This window comes from Apodemus sylvaticus, chromosome 18 (genome assembly GCF_947179515.1).
Source record: "Apodemus sylvaticus chromosome 18, mApoSyl1.1, whole genome shotgun sequence".
NCBI lineage: Eukaryota > Metazoa > Chordata > Mammalia > Rodentia > Muridae > Apodemus > Apodemus sylvaticus.
In genome coordinates, this window is record NC_067489.1 from 43,578,831 (window position 1) to 43,600,663 (window position 21,833).

Below are 21,833 nucleotides of genomic sequence, written 5' to 3' on the forward strand. Positions count from 1 at the left end.
CCAAACTGTGGAAGTCATTTAGTCATAATGCTGTGACTAATGTATGTGCTAGGGAAAACTATTTGAGTTTTTCTGAAAGTGTATTATTGAGTTGTAATTCTTTTTTGAGATTATAATATGATCACATTATTTTATCCTTTCCATTTCACCCTTTAAACCCATCTATATAAACCCTCTTCACTCTTTCAAATTAATAGCCACTTGTTTCATTATTGTTACATATATATGTATATACATATATATTCCTAAATCTATATATGCTCAGTCTGTAAAACATTTTGTATGTACATTTCCAGGGCTGACCATTTGTATTGGATAGCACTGTGCCCTTCCCAGGAGAAGACTACTTTGGCCCTGCTCAGCTGCTCTTAGTTGCCTGCACTTTTGTGTAGGGGAGGCCTTGAGGGCTTTCCCGTCTGCATTGGTGTGTTTATTATTGTTGCTGGGCACATGTTGTTATGTGTATAGCTCTGACAGAGTCTCACAGCAAAGTCTCTTCTCTTCTGGCTTCAGTCTTTGCAAACCGTCTTCAGCCATGTTCCCTGAGCCTTGAGTTGTTTTGTAGGTGAGTCTGTTAGGACTGGACTCCACAGCTCCGCTTTCTGAATGCTTGTGGTTTGATGTAATGGTCTCCTCTGTTTCCTTGTAGAGGGGAGAAGATTACACTATGAGTATATGGGCAAATACTTAGAATATAGTTAGAGTGGGTGTAGGTCTTCTTCAGCCCAGGTAAGAAAAATTTCTTATACTGTTTCCCCTTAGTGGATTTCAGGTTGTAGAATCTTTTGAGTTTTTAGAAGTCATTGGTATTTATCTAGTATTAACTTTGGTATTTTGTATGAAGGCTTTATTGAAACGGCTTGAAGCTGTGAAGCCAACAGTTGGCATGAAACGCTCTGAACAGCTGATGGACTACCATCGGAATATGAGTTACCTCAATCCTTCACCGTCTGTCCGACGAGTGAGATCTACTCTTGGCCATTATAGCCCACTGAGTAAGAATATCAAAAGTTATTTCTTTACTTCGTTGTTGTCTCCTTTATCTTTTCTAAATAAAAAGTATAATATATGTTCTTATAGTAGAGATTTAAAATGCTAACAATTAGAATGCATTTCATTTCTCACTGGCACAGTTTTGCATTTTGCACAATTTCGTACTTCGTGTACATATATGTACAAAATGTAATGGTAGCATAGAGAGAAAACCAAAGGATAAAACGAGTGAAAATAACAGTATTTCCTCAGATACTGCATGAGTGCCTTTTAGTTTCAGTATTTGAGTTTAAAGAATACACTGCTAGGCTACTTGAATGTGGCTGAAACAGTCTCTCTAGCCAATTGTAAAATTTGTTAATACCTTGTAACCCTTACAAAATTAACAAACTAAAGATGTAATTCTTTTTAATGCTTAATATGTAATCAGTTAAAAACTTAGCCACTTCTCTACCCTAGAGATGTAGGAATTTAATGCCAGGGTATACAACATGCAGAAAGTCAGACACAGAAGCTGATGGATTCTAAACTATATTTTTTTTCTTAAAACTGTAAGCCATTATTAAAGAAATCTGGAAGCTCTAGAAGGACTGTAATTCGTCAGTGCTCTTGTGACTTAGTTATTGACTGGTCATCTCACTCATTTTAAAACATGGTATTTATAGTGACTTAAGAGACAGTCTTGTTCTGGTAACTGATATTTAGTATCATGAACATAGCAAAATATCTGTCAGGTACTCATAAAGGGCTATGCTAAATGTCTCACTTGATTCACTTTAGTGGCTTTAAGCTCCACAGGGAATTGTAAAGCACAGGTGCATTGAGAATCATTTCATTAGAGTGTTAGACCCATCTGCGATGAGGAAGGAAACCAGTCTGCACTTAAAATTAGGAATTGAACTTTATCAGATGAAGGCTTGTGTGCTTGACCACTTTGTACCTTTGTCTTATGTTCAGGAGGCGCTTCCAGGACATCCAGTGCAACCAGTGGGCTCAGCTGTAAGACTGACCGCTCCGTGCTGGACACATCCAGTGGCTTTTTGCTAAGACCGAAACCCCCGAATGTTCGTACTGCTTGGTTGTAAAATCTTTTTTTATGATATACATTGTTCATCTGTTGGTCCTATTTTAACAATGTATTTTTCTGTACTACTATAACTATTTGCAAACATCTGTAATACTTTTTTTTTCAACAATTTATACGAGTATAATTTATTGTTATTCAGTGCAAATTGTTATCAAAAGACACTTTGATGTAAAATCAGTGTTTCATGCGGTGGCATATTTATAGGAGCTATATGTCTATTTAATAGAGAAAGGTGTTACACATGAATATTTCTGCAATATAGAAATTCAGTTGTGCTGACAAAGCAGCAGTGGTGATAATCCATGTTGAAACCAAGACTCTCACTACTATATAGTTCTTAATCTATATGGTTTTCAATTATTGTAAATGTTAAACGCAGAGCTTAGCTTGTAAACTTAAGCACCTCATGCTTCTGTCTGCTTTAGATTGTAACTCGAGTCATCACTTTCTTATGTGTTACACTTCTTATGAAAAAACCTTGAAATTTGTTTTCATGGAGAAGCTCATTTAGATCTGATGAGGAGGGTGAGCAGCTGGTACTGATGCAACTCTTGATTCACCAAAGACGCTTCTCCTTAAAAGCCTGATTATCCATTCCAAACCATTTTACACTGTGCATAATAGGGATTCACTTTAGAAGCTTCTGTTTCGTTTTTTTTATGCAGTTGATAAAATACTCTTATGGATTCTGAGGCAAGAGGTAGGCTTTAACAGCCTCGTGTCTTGTGACTTGGGACTGGTTTGTATCCAGAGCATTTGCATCATAAACAAAAGCAAGTGTTTGTTGGATCAGTGAGCAACACTCCTAGCTTAAGAACCAGCAGCAGGCCTGGGGTCTGTTAGAGCAGTGTTTGAGATGATACTGTTAGTGTGCGCTGTCCTTGTGTATTTATTGTATTAATAGAAGGCTTAAAGTAAGGAAGAAATGCTTTAGAGAAACCAAATATAAACAAGAAAGAAAGTAATCACAGGTTGGTTAAAGCTATTGCCTTAATGTTAGTGAATTTCCTTGGTTTGGTTTGGCTGGATCCTAGAAGCACGGTTCTTCAGTCTCACGTTTGAAGGTCTGTTAATCTTCATGGAATTGCTAGTGACACAGGTGTGAAACAGTTGACTATGAAAAGTAAGATAGTTTCCTGTCACCTAGAGGCTGTTCTTTTACAGAACATGAGTGATGTTTCATAGTTATAACCTTTTCGTTGCTGGTCTTGTCAGTATGCCTGTATAAGTTTCATATTCAATGACATGTTTTTCTTAAAATATGAGTGTTCCCTAGCCACAGAGAGGTCTGTCTGGTGTCCGTGCTCCAGCACTGGAGCGTGTGTGCCACGCCTGCTTCACCTTCATTAGCAGGGAGGCCACTGCACTTAACAAGCAAGCACCAGGGCATACATTGTTGGTCTTACTTTAATAGACGGTGTTTTAGATAGAGCAGCAGGGTAGGAAATGGTGAGGCCAGAAAAAAGCTGAGCACACACACACACACACACACACAGACCACCCACACAGCACACACACACACACACACTCAATTGGAACACAACATGACTGAGGGGTTTCCTGCTGCTTTTGGAGGGCTGTAACATTCTTTAACAATTATTTCTTTGTTCTAGTGAACAAGACTTTATAACTGCTTTATATACCCCTTAGCTGTACAAACAAAGGATTTATTTTGTCTTAGTTTTGTACTCTGCACTTTTAATGTTTTTGTAACAACTTAAATTTAAAATGCAGCATTTTGGCATTTGCCCAATAGTGAATTAATCACTTTAAAGCAGATTCTTGTGGGGAAAGAAATGTGTATATGTAAAACCTTTCATGTTCTCAGTGGCATTAGCCTATGAGTACATTTTATTTGGTCTCTCCAAGTTTCGTAGATAAAGCTAGAACTTGATTATAATTTATGCCTTGCTAATTTATGCCTTAGTTTTTACTACTTGAAAGAAGTCTATCTAAGTATTACTGATAACAAGGATTCAACTTCAAGTAAAGAGCAACCATCTTTTAAAAACGATTTAGCATGTTATGTTATAGATGCATATATATGGTGGCTGTGTAGAGATGTGTAGGAATTACAAACTTAGAACTCACTGATGTAAGTCAGGGTCTGTGAGGTAGGATTTAGGAGGCATTTGCAGTGGAGCAGTCATGAGTACATAAATCTCTTGAGCCTCACCAACACAAGTCTGTAGGGTTAGCACTGTTGTATGGTTGGCTGGCTGGGCCTTGGACGCCACTCTTGGAACCTCTGCATCTGTAGCTAGAAAGCGTGCAGGTCTGCTGGCCAGTAGACAGATCTGAGAACTGTTTTCATCTCTATTAAATGGTATCTCCTTTTCTAGTATGTGTTTGTAAAATGTTTCAAACTATTAAAATTACTTCTTAAGGAGAAGCTACTACCTCATCCTCCCCTCCTCTTTCAGTCTCCATCCAAACCCTCTCGCAGCTATCCCCGTTAACACTCTGCTTTGCTCGTAATGTAATATACGCAGTTGTGCTCAACCCAAGTATCAAAACCGGGATATGCAGCTTTGAAAGGTGATTGTGATAGGTCTGCTTCTCATCTGCAGATACATTGCAGCAACTTCAAAGTATTAAGATTACAGTAAAGCTGAAGATGCACCTTTGCCCTGGTTAGCAACGCAAAACCTGTATCGTCATAAATGCCAAAGTCTTAGTGTGTAAATGTCTGTACACCGTCACAGCGAATGAGCTCACTGGTAATGGCTGAGTTGCTTATTTTCATGAATAAAGATTAGCAAGAAACTTTTAAACCATCTTTTTAAAAAATGTTCTAGTTTGTCATATTTTAGGCATGAAGAACTATCTTGGTCTAATGGAGAAATAAAAGATTTAAAGAGAACCAAATTTTGATTCTGTTTTTGTTCATATTTTTAGAATTAGAATTAAAAAACTGTATGTATCATAGAAAACTATTAGAGTGAAGTTAGCAGGTAGTTGTATTTTTGAAAATGTGATATTTCTTTGGGAAAGTTTGTTTAAAATGGTACTCCTGGTCAGCTTTCTGTGAACCACATGACTTGATTCATCTTGTCAAATTGTTACGGTGCTACAATACAGTGGACATTGCTTTAGAGCTTGAATGAGTGTTATTACTGCTGGCTGGTTTTATCTTTAGAGAGAGTTCGGTGATGCCTTTGGGCTGACAGTAGTAGTTGACCTTCCCAGACCATAAGCCCAGTAGGCAAGAAGGTCAAGAAGTTGAAAGTCATCTCAACTACACCGTGAGTCCAAGGCTAGCCCATGCTGTACGGTGATGGGTCATATCTCAAACAAAAAAGCTGAAGCCACCTGAAGAACCTGTGGCTCCCACAGGTGTATAAACAATTCCTCTGCACACATAAAGGATGCATAGCACAAATGGGCTTATATCAGGACATTTTGATTTTCACAGACAGAGATGGTTTTCCAGTTGTCCCCTGGAGGTGAAAGGAGTACCTACTGCTGAAAACACAATGCACTTCAGACCGGTTGTTGAACATGTCCAACCATTGATTGAACACACCAGGCCCAGAGGCTCCTGAGCGGGAATTAACCTGGAAGCCTGCTCCCCGAGGACTGGCTCTCATGGTACCAGAAGGTGTCATTCAAGCTTCCAAAGGAAGTGCCCAGGCCAACAGTCTTACCCATCTATGACTCCACAACAATGACCAGCATGGCACAGAAACCTGAGGGCTCAGTAGTGGCCTGTGTGCTTTAGCAGTAACCACCAACTCTAACTGGACCCACTTAACAAGAGGGAAACCATGCTTGGCACTGGAAACCTAGCTAGCTAACCACTCAGTGCTAGTGAAGTCAAGGCTATTGGAGGAGAACCTACAAATCACCACTTTACTAAACCAACATAACTCCTAATTACTACTCAAACATTTGTCCTAAGAAAAGGGGAGAGAGAAAAAATTGATAATATTGTATGAAATAGAAATTGTTCAGAAAGCATAGTGATTCACACAAATGTCTTAAAGATTTATTATTATATGTAAGTACACTGTGGCTATCTTTAGACACACCAGAAGGGGGCATCATATCTCATTATGGATGGTTGTGAGCCACCATATGGTTGCTGGGATTTGAACTCAGGACCTTCAGGAAAAGCAGTCAGTGCTCTTAACCCCTGAGCCATCTCACCAGCCCAAATGTCTTCTTTTTTAATTATTACTTTTGCTTGCTCTTGTGCCCTGTAGTATATATATAGTAGTTAGAGGACAATCTGTGGAGTCGGTTCTCTCCTCTACCTTGATCTGGGCTCTGGGGATGAGACTCAATGTTGTCCCACATTCATGGCAACTGCTTTCTACCATCAAGTCATCATGCTGGCTCCAGCAGCTGTTTTGCATAACTACTTCCTTGACACAGAGTTTCTCATGACCCCTAGCCTTATGTCAAGCTTAGTCATTCATGCCTCTAGCCTCTGCCATTACTTGCTAACTAATGTGCATTATGAGAGCCCCAGAAGCACCACAAAGAAATGTGACGGGGCAAACTTCACACTTGGTTGTATTCAGGGCCAAGCACAATGTTGGTAACCAAATGATAGAATAACAATGGATACTGTTCAGTAGCCCCATCCGCGCTTGTGCCTGTCTCTGCTTTTACCACACTGAATGGAAAAGGATGGAGCCCAGAAAGGGTTAGTCAGCAGGGTCTCGGTCCAGCTGTGAGTACTGGGGGGAGGAAGCCTTCGCCAAGGATTTCAGGGTTACAGCTCTTTAGATGGTATTCAGTGAAACAGTTCTTTTGAATGATATTCATTCAGTGAGACAGCTTGTGCATATTTATTCGGGGAGAGGCAGGAAGCAAGAGATAGGTAGATAGGTAGGTAGATAGATAGATAGATAGATAGATAGATAGATAGATAGATAGATAGATAGATAAACCTTGGAGAGTGGCAAGGGGTTTTTTCAGGTGAACTTACCTTGGCTTGGGTTTAAGGTACTGGGAATGCCTCATTTGCATGGAGAGCATTCCAGGTGCTTGCTGTGCAGATTTTATCAGGAGATAGGAAGTTGAACCTGTGATTTCACCAAGGACTTAGTGACTTTCCTCAGGTAGAGGATGTGGGAATTGGGCTCCCCAGATAAGGTCAGACAGAGAGGAAAGCACACTGAAGTAAGGAGTCCTCCATTTTGTGCCAAGCTCAGGAAGCTGTCCAGGCCTAATAGACCTAGGGTTTCCCACCATGTATCCGATGAGCTAGCTGCCCTCCTGTGTTTTCCTAGCCCGCTGAGGCTGGTTTGATCCCTGCACAGTGTTCCTTTTGTCTGTGATGCTCTTCCAGTTGTCTTGCCTGGTGCATTGCCTTTCCTGAAGCCCCAAAGTGCATAAGCACCCCTGGGTTGTCTGTCTGTACCACCTGACATGGACCCTCAGCTGTAGGTCACTTGGTTTTTATTCTCACGACCCCTCTACTTAGAGACTTCCTGTATTCTATAAGTTGTCACACCAGATTTTGATTGTCTTCTCTTGGAATGGTCTTAAACCTGGTTGGCTCAAGAAGCATCCAGATTAGAAAAGTGCGTTTCTTATGTCTATGCTGGCGTTTCTGGAGACACATCATAAGGGCTCTGAATGGATTCCTTGGTAGAGGATGGCAGCATTGGGAGCTGGTGAAAGGTAGCAGGTAGGGCCCGGGTTAGTATCCCCAAGACATGGCCTACCAGCCTTGTCTTTCCCAGCACCTTCCAGTACTCGTTCCTGCTCCCAATCATTTGGCTCCACCATATCAACTCCACCCTGGGCGACTGGTACCTAGGAAAGCCTAAGTCAACTATTCCCAACTTGTTTATGTCAGGAATCGTCCCTGACAATTCCATCCTCTTCTACAGGAGCCAGGTGTGGTTTATTTTTCTGCCAAGCGTCCACATAGTGCCTTGTCTGTTAATGGCGCTAGGTGAGGGTGTGGGATAAGTATCCCCTACCCCTTTCTTCCCACAATTCCCAACCATTTCTGTTGTTCTGGATAGACTTAACTGTCAACTTGACACAGCCTAAAGCCATTTGAGAAAAGGATCCAAAGGGAGGAATTATTTAGATCACACTGGCCTGTGGCCATGGCTGCAGAAGATTGTCTTGTCAGTTGATGTAGGAGGGGTCAGCCCACAGTGGGTGGCACCATTCCCAGGGCAGGTGGTACCTGAACTATGTAAGAAAGCTAAGCATGAGCCAGCCACAGCTGTGACCTCCCTAGACAGAGGTAATGCTGTGTGTAATAGCAAACAAGGCTGCTTTCAGTTTCTTCCCTTGTGTTCCTAACTTGACTTCCCTCAATGTTAGACTATAAACCCTTTCTGCCCATAGTGGCTTTAGTTCAAAATATTTTATCAGTGAGAGACAGAAGACTAAAGTACCTGGTGTCCTAGTCACTGTTCCATTGCTGTGAGGATGGAACACCATGACCAAGGTAAATTATAAGAGAAATTTAATTTTGTGTTTCCTACAGTTTCAGAGGCTTAGTACATGATAATCATGACATAAAGCATGGCAGTAGGCAGGCATGGCACTGGAGAGCTAAGAGCTTACATCTTATCCACAACTTGGAGGCAGAAGAGTGGGGCCAGGCCTGGCATTGGGTTCTGAACCGCCAAGACCACCCTGAGTGACACACATCCTCCAACAAGGCCACATCTCCTTTTCCTTCCCAAAACAGTTCCACCAATTATAAAGGCTCCAAAAATCGCCAAAGGAAGATCCCAGACTCAGTGTGACGGTTTGTGTATGCTTGGCCCAGGGAGTGGCACTATTAGAAGGTGTGGCCCTGTTGGAGTAGGTGTGTCACTGTGGGCATGTGCTTTAAGACCCTTGTCCTAGCTGCCTGGAGGCCAGTATTCTGCTAGCAGATGAATACTGCTGCTTCATTCAGATGAAGATGTAGAACTCCCAGCTCCTCCTACACCATACCTGCCTGGATGCTGCCAAGCTCCCATCTTGATGATGGACTGAACCTCTGAACATGTAAGCCAGCCCCAATTAAATGTCCTTTATAAGAACTGCCTTGCTCATGGTGTGTGTTCACAGTCATGAAACCCTAAGACAGATATCATGCAAAAACAAAGAGGGTTTATTCTGCAGAAACAACCAACATGTGGGAGTCAACTAGTCTCTAAAATGGTGACCCCCAGACAAAGGCACGCAGGAATCGTGGGAACTCTCTGGAAGGATTAGATAATCTAAAATTTTACTGGTGGGTGTTAGGGGGTCTACATTCTTATGGCATGAATGTTTAACCAGATGATGAGCTAGTCTGTCCAGTGTAAGTGGCCCACTTGAGATATTTCCCCACTTTTGTGGTTATCTCTAGGCTGTTCTTTCGAGGGGTTTTATGATCTTGTTCTGGATTCCATGGCCTTTTCTTAGAGCTGGTGTCTTATGACTTAGTTTGAGACTTACTGTCTATTTCTGAAGCTGGTATCTTATGGTCTTTTTAAAAATCAAGCCTGGTCCTTAAAACGGAGACAAATGGGGTTTATGTTGCCCTTTCATTCCCCCCTTGAGAAAGGCCCATCTCAAATCCTTGAGATGTCTCTATGCACTGATATCGTTTAAGTGTCATTAACTGGACTGTAGAGTTTAACTGGAGCATTTATTGTTGGGCAGCTGATGACTATCTTGAGGGGTAGCCATAGTGTCTCTAACAGGCCCCAAATCTGTCTTTATGTTTGATAGTCTTCTTCTGTCTGTCGTGAGCAGTCCCCTTTCTTCAGCTGTCTGTGTAAATGTAGGCAAAGGGTCCTTTGTCAGTTTTAGGGCCTGAGTCAAGGCCCTAAATAATTTAGCTTTTTGAGCAGAAGTCCCAGGAGGTAGGGCTGAGGCCCATTCTATAGAGTCAGAGGTGTTACCTCCTCACCCTTATACCTGGTTCCTTCGATGAAGCTGTTCTCATTCGTGAAGTAGATCATTTCCAAATCTTGCCGGGGGTGTCTGTCAGGTCTGGCCTCAGGTTCTGGATGTGAGTCATCACTATCGACTTATTCATAATGACCAGGCCCAATTCAGAGCAGGGTGGTCAGGTTTAAGGTGGAGGTGGGGTAGTATTTAATGTGGGGTGGGTTTAGGAGCAGGGACTGATAATGTACCAACCAGGCATGAGATATCTAGTGGTCTGGGGTTTTGAGAATTCCCTCAATGGCATAAGGGGTGGTTATAATGAGTTCTTGCCCCATGGTGATTTTGTGTCCTTGACCAGGAAAGCAGTGGCTGCCACAATTCTCAGGCATACTGGCCATTTGAGTGACAAGATCTAACTGTACAGGTCTCTTCTAGTGCTGTGAAGTCCCCTACTCTGTCTATCCTCTGCAGCCTCCCTGTTGCTAAACAGGCTCAGCCATATGTTTATCTTTAAATCTTCTTAGCCGTTGGAGTTTTTGGCCAACATCAGGTTTATAGTAGATGATTTTCTCTTGTCTCTAGGTCTAAGGCATAGGTGTGGTAGGCTTCTAGTAACCTCTCGAGAAATGTCCTAGGAACCCTCCTCCTTACCTTGTATAACTTGTCTTATTTTAGACATATTTGTGGGCTCCTAGCAACCTTCCAGAGACCTCTCATAAAAGTGTCATCTGGTGACACACTTTTAGTCCTCTCCTCAATAGGAGGATTGTTGGGATTGCAGTCAGGATAGACCAAGGGAAAAGCTGTGTCAACATTGGCATGTACAGTGGCAGACTGGTCATTTGTACCCAGAACCAGTCTCTAGGCTGCCACCTATAAGATCTGTTGGCAATCATCTCAAGTGGTCTCATGAATAACCATTATGAAGTCTGAGATGTCTATGAGGCCAAGGGTTTCTTGGAACACTTGGGATTTTGCACCTCCTAGTTGTATAGCTCATTAGTGGAAAGGGGATGTGCTGGGGACCAGCACTGCAAGGTCAGTGTAACTAAGGTGGAATCTGTCTGCCTTGTTTTGTGGGCTTGAGTGTAGGGAGGGCCAGTTATGTTCCCTCTCACTTTCTCAGGGCCAGGATCAGTATGTGCCATTTGCAAGGGATGGGTATGCACTGGGGTAGGGTGATTAAGGGGACAGGAAGGAGTTTTCCTCCAGAGCTAAGAAGCTAGTACCGTTGGCTTACAATTTGTTGGTGGCTCCATCTCTTTGACCTATAAGAGCACTGGGGTAGGTGGTAGAAAAGGCCTAGGGAGGTTCTCCATCAGATGTCAGACAGTGATGTATGGATCCTGGTCAGGGGGCCCAGGATTTCCACCTTTAACCAAGTAGACCGTAGGAAGGTGGAAAGTCTTATTCCTGTAAAACCAGTCAGTCTCCCCAACTGTATAGTTAGGCCCAAATTCCCCACCAGACCTTGACATGAAACTGGACTAGAGCCAGTAGGCTGGAGCTGGTCATCTGTCTCATGTTAGTTCTCAAGAAAATAAAAATGAACAAATAAAACACAAACACAGAAAACATGAAATCAAGCCTACAGGGGTCCAGGAAAGAAACCTAAAGGAAGTTGATGGCACCCTATCCCAAAATATGGGCTCTGCCAATCAGGAGGATCCTGCCAGCCTCCACCAAAGCCTGTGTCGCACTAGTGTTCTCTGACTCCAACTGAAAGGAATCCAAAAGCGGTGGCAAGCTCCACCGGCTGGGAAGAACCTGTTAGCTTCCACCAGAACCTGGGTCAGAATGGAGCTGTCAACTGGGTGGGGCTGGAGAGCATCCTCACCCACCTTCCTGTCCCCACCCCCGCCAATCCCCAGCCAGGAAGGACCTGCACATCCTCTTGCACTACCTCCATTTGGCCTCTAGGTTTTACAGATAAAAGAAATCACCTGACACTGAACAAGACAGAAGACTGCTCAAAACACAAGAACACACAGCACACAGAGGCACACCCCAACTCACTGATCTGCAGAGTCCATTGTTCTCAAAAAAAAAAACCACTCTACTATTGAGTCAAGGTGGACTCCAGCATTTTCCGGCCCATACACCAAATGTAAGGGTCCGAAACTGCTAAAGGAAGTCCCCAGGCCTTTTTATAGGGAATCATGGGAACTCTCTGGAAGAATTAGGTAATCTAAACTAATTCTACTGGTGGGTGTTGGGGGGTCACAGGTGGTCAGTGGTCTGCATTTTTCTGTCATGAACGTTTAGCCATTTGATGAGATGGGTCTGCCCAGTGTAGATGGCCCATTTTAAGATATTTCTCCATTTTTGTGGATATCTCTAGGCTGTTTTTAGGGAAGGGGTTTTATGATCTTGTTCTAGGTTTTAGGGTCTGTTCTTAGAGCTGTTATCTTATGACTTAGTTTCTGAGACTTACGGTCTATTTCTAAGTCTGGTGTCTTATGCCCTTTTTGGAAATCAGGCCTGGCCCTTAAAATAGTGACAAATGGGGTCTTTAAATGGACACAAACGGGGTTTATGTTGCCCTTTCACAACTAGAGACCAAGCATCCAAATATATGTGTCTATGAAGGCCATTTTCGTTCAACCTACCACACCTTGCTTACCTCCTTACTGCCAGACTGAATGCAGATCATTAATGATAAGTCCATGCCAAATGCTGTCTTACAGTTATTGTTCCTGTGAAGAAACACCATGACCAAAGCAACTTGAAAAGGAAAGGGTTACACTTCCACATCATAGTTCATCATGAATGGAAGTCAGGACAGGAACCTAGAGGCAGGAGCTGATGCAGAGTTCGTACTGCATACTCGTTTGCTCCCTATGGCTTGTTTAGCCTGGTTTCTTTTAGAACCCAGGGCCACCAGTTCAGGCACGGCCCCGCCCATAATGGGCTAGGCCCACCCCCAATGGGCTAGGCCCACCCCCATCAATCAGTAACTAAGTAAAACCAAAATCAACAAAAACAAAACCTCACAGCAGTGGTTCTCAACATGTGGACCACAACCCCCACCGGGATCACACATCACATCACGATAGTAGCAGAATTAGTTATAAAGTAGCGATGAAATAATTTTATGGTCAGGGGTCACCACAGTGTGAGGAACTGTGTTAAAAATGCTTGCTGCATTAGGAAGGTTGAGAACCACTGGCCTACGAGATGCTGACTAAACCAGGATCTGAAGGTGGCATTTTCTTAACTGAGGCTTCGTCCTTTCTGATGACTTTAGCTTGGATCAAGTTGACATGAGACCAGCCAGCACAGACGCCAAAGCCTTTGTGTTATTTTTGACCTGCTGCATTTGGCATCAGTTTTTGAAATATGCCTCTTTGATGACACATTGATTACTTCAATTTTATCTTACTTTTGCTTCTGATGATGGATGCTGGCATGTCTTTTGTTTCTATTTATGTGTGCTTGAGTGCAGGTAAGTGTATTTCCACATGCATGCAGGGGGAGCAGGGGTCCAGGGTTGGGTCCCCTATAGCTGGAGTTACAGGTGCTTGTAAATTGCTTCAAATTTGAGTAGGGTCCTCAAAGAGCAGCCAGTAACTCTTAACCACTAAGCCATCTTCTCAGCGCCAGATTCTCTTTGGAGTCCAAAATGGACACTCTTGAGGTTGTGGGCCATCTGACTTTCTTTTTTTTCAAACAATTTACTCTGGGGGGAGGGGAGGGGATGGCCTGCATTGCCACAATGCACATATATTGATGTCCAAGAACAACTTGGAAGAGTCAGTGTTTTACTACCTTGTGAGTCCCAGGGGTTAAACTCTAGTCTTTGGGTAAGACAGCAAGCACCTCCCTCTAGAATTCCAATTCCATAGTTTTCCTCATGCATTGAAAATCAAAGGCAGATAAAAAGGTGACTATAGCCATGGCTTTGGGAGAAAGAGACTCCCAGAGGTGGAGTCAGTCTGGCAGGGAATTCTAGGTTTGCACCTCTTTGTGATCCCCCCCCCTTCCAGACCTTCGGGTTTGAGACCTTGTACCTTAATGGTGCAATAGTAGAACCAAAGGGAAATCCTTCCTGTCTACTCTCCCCTTCCTGCCTGGTCACAACATTCTGTCACTGGCTTCAGTCTAGGAATTCCTGTTGAGTGGATAGCTACATAGAAGCAGCAACTCAGCAGGACTCTTGAAGCAGAGAGCACTGGGTTTAACTATAGCAGAGAAATGCCTGTAACTGGGTTATGTGCGGACCATGTGTGTGCAGTGCCTGAAGCTCAGCCAACTCCTCACTCCTCCTCACTGAATGCCAGGGAGGGCAGGCTAGAAAACAGTTTGGCTCTCGGTTGGCCTCTGATGACCTACCCTTCATTCACCACAGTCAGCTCCCAACTACATTCCACGGCCTGTAGGACTAAACCCTTAGGTTTGGAAATATTGCAAGTAGCAGACCTGGTCTTAGGTATGCAATGCCAAACAAAGTATTTTTCCTATTAGTCTGTGTTCGCATCATTTAATATTCTAGATTGAAAAGCAATGCATCTGGAAGGGCTCTAGCAGCAGGGTTATCTGCTCCTTGTCCTTGGGAGACTGGATTGACAGATCTTCCAATCTTTTCTGTCAATTTAGAGGCCTAGCCTGAGATTAGATGTAACTCTGGAAATGGAACACACACACACACACACACACACACACACACACACACACACACACACACGCACGCACGCACGCACGCACGCACGCACGCACGCACACGCACGCACATCCCCTTGGTTGCTCCAGCAAAAAACAAGGCAGCCAGTGTTTTACCCACAGGAAGGAGTTAATTGGAAAGGCCTGGATATCACAGCCCCAAGCTCTCTATCAGGAAATACAGAGAGCAGACATTGCCTGCCTTCCAAGCTTTGCCCAGTATCTGCTCTTTTCCCTGTCCAGAATCACTTGTTTTCCACTTGAAATAATAAAACCCTGTATTTTATTTGAGTGTTTTGCCAGCTTACCTGTTTGTGCACCATTGTGTGCCTAGAACTGAAGGAGACCTGAAGAGCGTGTGAGACCCTGGAACTGGGGTTACAGACAGCTGTGAGCTTCCACATGAGAGAGGCAATTAAACCCAAGCCCTCAGCAAAAGCAGTGCTTTTAGCCCTGAGCCATTTCCCTGTATGCCCCGCCCTTGAAATTCCTATTTTTCTCTTGCTCACAAATCAAGAGTCAAGTCCAAATCGGCTTTTCTCCTAGTTCTTAAGCTGACACAGAAAGGAAGTACGAGCAGATACTTTGTATACCTAGATAGTTACTTTCTTTCAAGGTTCCCCCCCCCCACACACACACACACATACAAACTTCTCTTTATTCCCCAAATAGGTACACTGTATCAAACTGTAACAATACTTACTATTGCAACTTCTCCCCCACTTAAGCTTCAGGACAGGGTCACTGTCAGTGCCTCCTAGCACTAAATACTAACTAGCTTGATAACTCATAGAATGAATTCAATGTTGGATGTGAAACACCCACCCCCCATCCCTGGAATTCAACCCCTAACCCTCAAGATGGCAGTATTAGGAGACAGGTCCTTTGGGAAGCCTGTCACTGTGATTACTATCCAGAGAGCTAGAGCTCTCCTGCTCCCTCTCTTCCCACATCTGGAAATCAGATGGCTCTCACCAGAGCTGATCCTCACAGACTCTGAGGTTTTGGAACAATGAGAAATGCATTTGTAGGTTTAAGAACCAGCCAGTGTGTGGCACTTTGCTAGTCCAGCCCAAACTGAGACAACTGCTCTTCAGGGAATACTGTCCACTTGGAAATTTCTAGGAATCAGAATTCTGGAAGCAGGACTTAAAAAAAAAAAAAAAACAGCACTTCCCAAGCATGCAACATTCTTACCTGCTGAGAGAAAGCTCAGCAAAGCTCAAGAGTTCCAAAATACTGTGTGGAAGTCAGTCGGGACCATGGGAGCTCTGTGCATGCCTCCACATCTGAACCTTCAGCAAGTGTGGTCAGAGAGTACATGACCTGCTTATGCTTGAAAAACTGTAACGTGTTCAGTACAGGGCATGCACACCGGGGGTCACTGACAAATGTGTACTACTAGAAAACATGCACTGGCTGGGCAGTGGTGGCTCACGCCTTTAATCCCAGCACTTGGGAGGCAGAGGCAGGTGGATTTCTGAGTTTGAGGCCAGCCTGGTCTACAGAGTGAGTTCCAGGAAAGCCAGGGCTACACAGAGAAATCCTATCTCAAAAAAACAAAAGAAAAACCAAAAAAAAAAAAAAAAAAGAAAGAAAAGAAAACTGGTGCTTTTCAATCTGTTAGTAGTTAATAAGTGCAGGAAGATAACGTGTACTGAGTAGTCTTTATTAATGAGTCACATTGAGTTACTTTTTCAGCATCAGTTCTTCAGTTAATTAATTGAACAAGTATGATAAGCTATCTTCTGTTTGCTGTGGGAATCTAAATGTAAAATAAATACAAAATACTTTTGTGGTTTAATGAATACTCAATGAAGCATTTTTTTCTGAGGTATTCCTTATGGTCTGGTTTTATCCAAGATGTGTCTTTTCTTTTATTTCCTTAAGAATAGTCTGTTAAACCACACAATGGATCTGTGAACCTGTGAACTTGAGTATTACACATATTTTTTGATCTCATCATACAATACCAATACAAAAGCACCACCCATGCCTCTCAATACATTGGACCAAGCACCTTTGAAGAAAGCGTTGGCTCCTTCATCTTTTGCAATCTTCCTCCAGCAGTCAAGTGTCCCCGTGTACATAATATCAGCTGTGGAGACAAACGCAGGTAAGGGTTCCTTTCCTCCTGAGTAACTTAAGCTGTCTGCAAGCATCCTTAAGTCGCAAACTCAAGATCAGTTATGTACAAACTGGAGCAATCAACCAAATTACAGACTGTCAGTCTAAAACTAGCAAGCAGGGTGAGGAAGGGGTGTCTTGTCACACCCTCTGGATAACTTTTTATGGATGAGCAAACTAGCCCTGGTCTCAGATTACACTGCCCAAGATTATGGAGGGAAAAAAAATAAAAGGTATGACTGTTGGGTCATACCAAATGCCCTCACATTTGGTGTGTGGTTTTTGTTTTTTGTTTTTTCAAAGACTTATTTATTATATGTAAGTACACTGTAGCTGTCTTCGGACACACCAGAAGAGGGCATCAGATCTCTTTATGGATGGTTGTGAGCCACCATGTGGTTGCTAGGATTTGAACTCAGGATCTTTGGAAGAGCAGTCAGTGCTCTTAACCACTGAGCCATCTCTCCAGCCCCTTGTGGCTTTTTCTTTTTACTTTAAGAATGGCAGTTTCGTGCTTCTACCTATGAAGCTAAAACAACCAAAGCAGGATGTGTCAAGCCATTTAGCTACAACATCGCCTCTCATTTACATTTGCAATAACTATAAATGGAAGCAGAGGTTTTAAGTATACATCTAATTACTTCTTTGCCCTTGCTAATGCACCCAGGCTGTTAATGCTAAATTCCTAGGGCCAACTCTAAAAACCTCATTTTATTACATTCTTACAATTTCTTTAATGAAGAGAAGAAAATTCTATTAAGGAAAAGCTAAAGGAGAAATTATAGTCTCGGTTTCTGAAGTCCTTACGGAAGAATTTTGCCTTTCAACTTAGAAAAAGCAAGGCCTCTTAGCACTGTTGGGTGTTTGCTCCCCGGGGTGACACCTAAGCTTCACAGGCAGAGAGTTCATGCTTACCCCCCTTCCGGCCAGACTGCATCATCATCCTACGACGAACAGTGTCAAAAGGATAGGACACCAGCCCCGCCACCGCTGTCACACTCTGGGCAATCATCCAGCTCACAATAATGTGCACATTCTTGGGGTCTGGCAGCATCCCTGTGAGCAGAGCCAAGACGCAAATGGCTATCAGGTGCTTCTCTCAGAGGCAAGGTAAAAAGCAGGTGAAGGGAAGACAAGACCCAACTCCACACCCTGTCCTTCCACAAGAACCAGCTCCTCCCAATGATCCCTTCCATGCAACCAGGTAACCAACCCAAGATGGCCGCTGCCTTCCCTTAATCCAAGGAAGCTAGAGCTCTGTTGACACAGAGCTCACTTCTAGTTCAACTGAGTGGCTAACAGCTGTGTTGGGTTAGAGGGAGGCGTCCTGTCCTCTGAGTAGCTCAAAGCCACAGTATTTACCAGTATGGGACACAGAAGCTCCTTTACCTACTAATTTATCCAAACCACAACACATCATCTCCTCAAAACTCAGGTTTAGCTCAGAGGTAGGAAAGGCAACTAGCAGACTCAAAGGTCATTGTGGGAAGGATAGGTCATACAGAATCCTCTCTCCATACTCCCTCCCGACACCATCCACCCCAAAGCCCCTCTCTCACCCTTGGCAGTGTCATAGACTCCGAAGTAGGCAGCTCTGTAGATGATGATACCCTGGACAGAGACACTGAAACCCTGGTAGAGACCCTTCAGGCCATCAGACTTGAAGATCTTGGTGAGACAGTCGCCCAGCCCATTGAACTCACGCTGGGAAGATCCCTTGCCCACGTCAGCAGCCAGCCTGGTTCTAGCAAAGTCCAGCGGGTAGACAAAGCAGAGGGAGGTGGCCCCCGCTGCCCCACCAGAGGCCAGGTTACCAGCGAAGTAGCGCCAGAACTGCTTATGACGATCTACACCTCCCAGGAAGATCTGCTTGTACTTGTCCTTGAAGGCGAAGTTCAGAGCTTGGGTGGGGAAGTACCGGATCACGTTGGCCAGGTTACCCCTCCAGAAGGAGAGAAAGCCCTGCTCTTTGGGGATTCTCACGACACAATCAATGATGCCTTTGTACTGTTTCTCTGCACTGATCTGTTTGCTGGCATGCTGGACCTGTGGGGGGGGGGTGATAATGGGGGGGTGACAGAGGACAGGAGGGGAGAGAGGAAGACAGGAGAAAAAAAGGTTTGTATTTCCTCAATTTTTATTTTCTTGCTTTTGTTTTGAACGAATAGGGTCATCCTATATAGCCCAGGCTAGCCTGGAACTCCAAAGTCTTCCTGTGTTAGTTAGCCTCCCAAATGCTGGGATTACAAATGTGCACTACAGGCCCAGGATTCTTCCCCTTCTTTCCCTTTCAAGAGACCAAAAAATAATTCCAATTGTTTTTTTTTTAAATGTATCAGGAATTCAGTTATCAGGAAAATATCAATAAATGTTAAGTTACTTGGCTAAGCTAAAAAGCAATCCAATTTTTAGTCATTATAAGGGCATTTGAGGGAAATTCCCTGCAGGCTTTTGGGAAATACAAATAAAGATTCCCTCCCTCAAGGGCTCTTAACATGGCGAGTGGATGACAATTCCCCTGCTTTACTCTAATGTCCCTTGAGACAAGGTTGTCTTAAGGTAGGTGTCTGAAATTTTTCAAGCAGATAATTCAGGTAATCGATTATTGAAGTTACTTCTGGTGTAGCCAATCGGTTGGGTCATTTTATGTTTAAATGCCCAGAGGGCTCTTCCCCATTGAACTGCGTTTGCCTTTGGGATGGATCAGATGATGATAGCCCCTTCAATGACCAGAAAGAAAAGTATATATGGGGACAAGATGGCTAAGGCGGTCTGAATTTATCCTGAATATTACTTCTGGATTTCTGCCTCAGTGTATCCATCTGGGAATACGGGCCAAGGATGATTCGTATCTTGCAGAGGTTATAGAAAGATGAATGAAATCAATGTCAAGTTATAGCGCAGCGCACGCGACATAGAGCGGTCCCCAGTCAATGATTAATCTGATGCTTCTATTGTAAATGGTGGATGCAGATAAGAAGGTGCAGAGGATGTGGCCAAAGGGTGAGGCCCGCCTAAGAGGCCTTGGATGGAATGCCCGCTTGCTGTACCGGGCACAGGATCTGGCTCGAGGTACACCAGCTTCGGGGTGGGTTTCCATATATAGACACCCCAACGCGGGCGCCACCCGACACCAGGAATCTGCCACTGACGCTGGACCTGTATCTGCGTAGAGGGCACCTTCCCCTTCTCGTAGGCCCCGGGCTTGCGGCCTAGCACAGATTTTCCGCAGCGCCGCGCGCGCCCGCGCCGCAGCATCCCCACGCCCCGCCTGCATCCCAGCGCCCTGCGCCCAGCCGCGCGCGCCCCGCCCGCCTCCCCGCGCCCTGCCGCGCCGCGCCCCGCCCGCGCCCCGAGCCGTCCTTACCTGCAGCAGCAGTTTGACCCTCTCGATCGGGGCGACCGCGGTCTTGGAGACGGCGGCGGCGATGCCACCTGCCAGGAAGTCCTTAAGGAAGCTCAAAGCCTGATCCCCCATGCTGAAAGCCGGGCGCACACAGCCTGCAAGGAGCCGCTCTTTTGCTCTTGCCTACGCCCGGCCAGGCACCGCCACCCCGTCTCCGTCCCTGCACGACGCGAAGGGACCGCCCGCCTGACCGCAGCCCTCCTTATATCCCCGGCTCCGCGTCTCGCGAGAGGAGGAGGGACCCCGGCGAGCGCGCAGCGCGCATTGGCTGCGTTGGTCCCTGGACAGCCCCTCTCCATCCCCCTCCTTTGCAGAGGGCATTGGGGGCGAAGACTCTTCCGGGAGCCAGGGGTGGGTTGGGGGCTGTGCCTGCAGCTTGGGACGTTTAAAGGGCAAATTCATGTTATCTGTCCCAGCGAGCCGAGGGAACACCGTGTCTCTGTTGCATGTGGGCCGTTGTATTTATAGCTCACGAGGGTTTAGCCTGGGGACAGAGAGGGGACCCGATGCTTCAAGAAAAGCTCTCTTTGACCTCGATCCTGCACCATTGTGCTTTTTGGCCAAAAAGGTTTCAGGCTTCCACCCCTTCCCCGATGTCAGGGCGTTTCCAACTAGGGCTCACTGCCTGGATTCGGGCCTCCGCAGAGCTCTGCGTTTCTGCAAATAAATCATACTCCTCCCAAATACATACTAACATCATTTTGTATGACGCTATTGCCTCATAGTAGCGGGCAAGCTCCTGAGTCCTGACTTCTCTCCGTTCAATCCTTGAACCATTCAATCTGTTAGAAAACACTCTGCGCACTCTGCGCCATCAGGGGAAAAAAGCGGAATGCAGGGACGCTAGGTGGATTCTAGTTTTGGCAGTGAATGTGGATGTGTGTCTTTTCTGTTAACTCAGCTCGTCACACCGACAGTCAGGCCGAGGACTTCTAAGGAAAAAGACTCTCCTTTATTAGGAGCTCATCTGTCTCTCAGCTCCTGGGATTCTCTTGTGGACAGACCTCTAAAGGGCTTGAATAGGCGCCCTACCCTTAATGGGATTTCAACCATATTCTGTGCAGGGTGGTTCCAGTTGGCTGGCGGCTTCTTAAGGATCAGAGTCCTCAGTCTTTCCAGAAGGTCGAATCCTTGGCTCTGTCTGCCTCGGTAATAGGTGGCTTGAGGCTGCAGAGCCCAGGCGCTATCTAATCCCGGGAAAGTGATTGCAGTTAACTTTTTAAATATATGCATGTGAGATTTAGTTTCCCTTACCTCTTTTAAGGCAGTTCAAATATAACTGTGCATATTTTCCATACCGCGTCTCCTTCCACAAGAATGAGTGCTATTAGTTTTGTGTTTTGTTTTGTTTTTAACTTCAAGCCCCTTATGCTGTTCTTTTCCCACATTTGCTAACCTTCGTTTGGACATCCGACAAGGCAGTTCATCTTTTTACATGTTTGCTGATGCATGCACACTTCATGTTAGGTGCCGACTGAGCAGCAGCTGTGTGTCACTCAGAGCCTCAAGACTTACTAGAGCAGAGGTCACTGGCTGCCTGCCAGGAGCACATAGGTGATGTATTTATTTGCAGTTGGGGCAGGTTAGAGTTAGGGAGAAACCAGGCTGGGACTCGTTACAATGTTGCTAGAGGTCAAAGAAGACACAAGCATAGACAAACACAAAAGGCATCTCTGTATTCCTTCAACAGACACTGAGCAATCCCTGTGTACCAGG

General features: G+C 44.6%; 2 protein-coding genes across 5 annotated transcripts in view; one reads left to right on the forward strand and one right to left on the reverse strand.

Moving 5' to 3' along the window:
• Positions 1 to 4,948, forward strand: part of Cfap97 (cilia and flagella associated protein 97) — a 33,033-nt gene extending 28,085 nt beyond the window's left edge. For all 4 annotated transcript variants that reach the window (XM_052162086.1, XM_052162088.1, XM_052162087.1 and 1 more), the window contains 2 exons: positions 845 to 995; positions 1,951 to 4,948. In XM_052162086.1, coding sequence (XP_052018046.1) covers positions 845 to 995; positions 1,951 to 2,078 — 279 coding nt within the window. In that variant the 3' untranslated portion in view covers positions 2,079 to 4,948. The remainder of the gene's footprint in view (positions 1 to 844; positions 996 to 1,950) is intronic.
• Positions 4,949 to 16,232: 11,284 nt separating this feature from the next.
• Slc25a4 (solute carrier family 25 member 4) lies at positions 16,233 to 20,310 on the reverse strand. The gene is made up of 4 exons (XM_052162503.1): positions 20,079 to 20,310; positions 18,271 to 18,757; positions 17,627 to 17,767; positions 16,233 to 16,682 (listed from the first exon to the last, which is right to left on the reverse strand). Exons 1-4 carry the CDS (start codon positions 20,187 to 20,189, stop codon positions 16,525 to 16,527), a joined length of 897 nt encoding a protein of 298 aa, XP_052018463.1. The 5' UTR covers positions 20,190 to 20,310; the 3' UTR covers positions 16,233 to 16,524.
• Between the last annotated feature and the right edge of the window lie 1,523 nt (positions 20,311 to 21,833).

What these genes read in the sequence shown, in the direction of transcription:
- Slc25a4 (XM_052162503.1), bottom strand. Translation starts at nt 20,189, where the DNA reads ATGGGGGATCAGGCTTTGAGCTTCCTTAAGGACTTCCTGGCAGGTGGC. An exon ending in AGTCTATGACACTGCCAAGG is followed by an intron (nt 17,768 to 18,270) that starts GTGAGAGAGGGG and finishes CTCTGCTCACAG; the next exon opens with GGATGCTGCCAGACCCCAAG. An exon ending in GCAGTCTGGCCGGAAGGGGG is followed by an intron (nt 16,683 to 17,626) that starts GTAAGCATGAAC and finishes TTGTCTCCACAG; the next exon opens with CTGATATTATGTACACGGGG.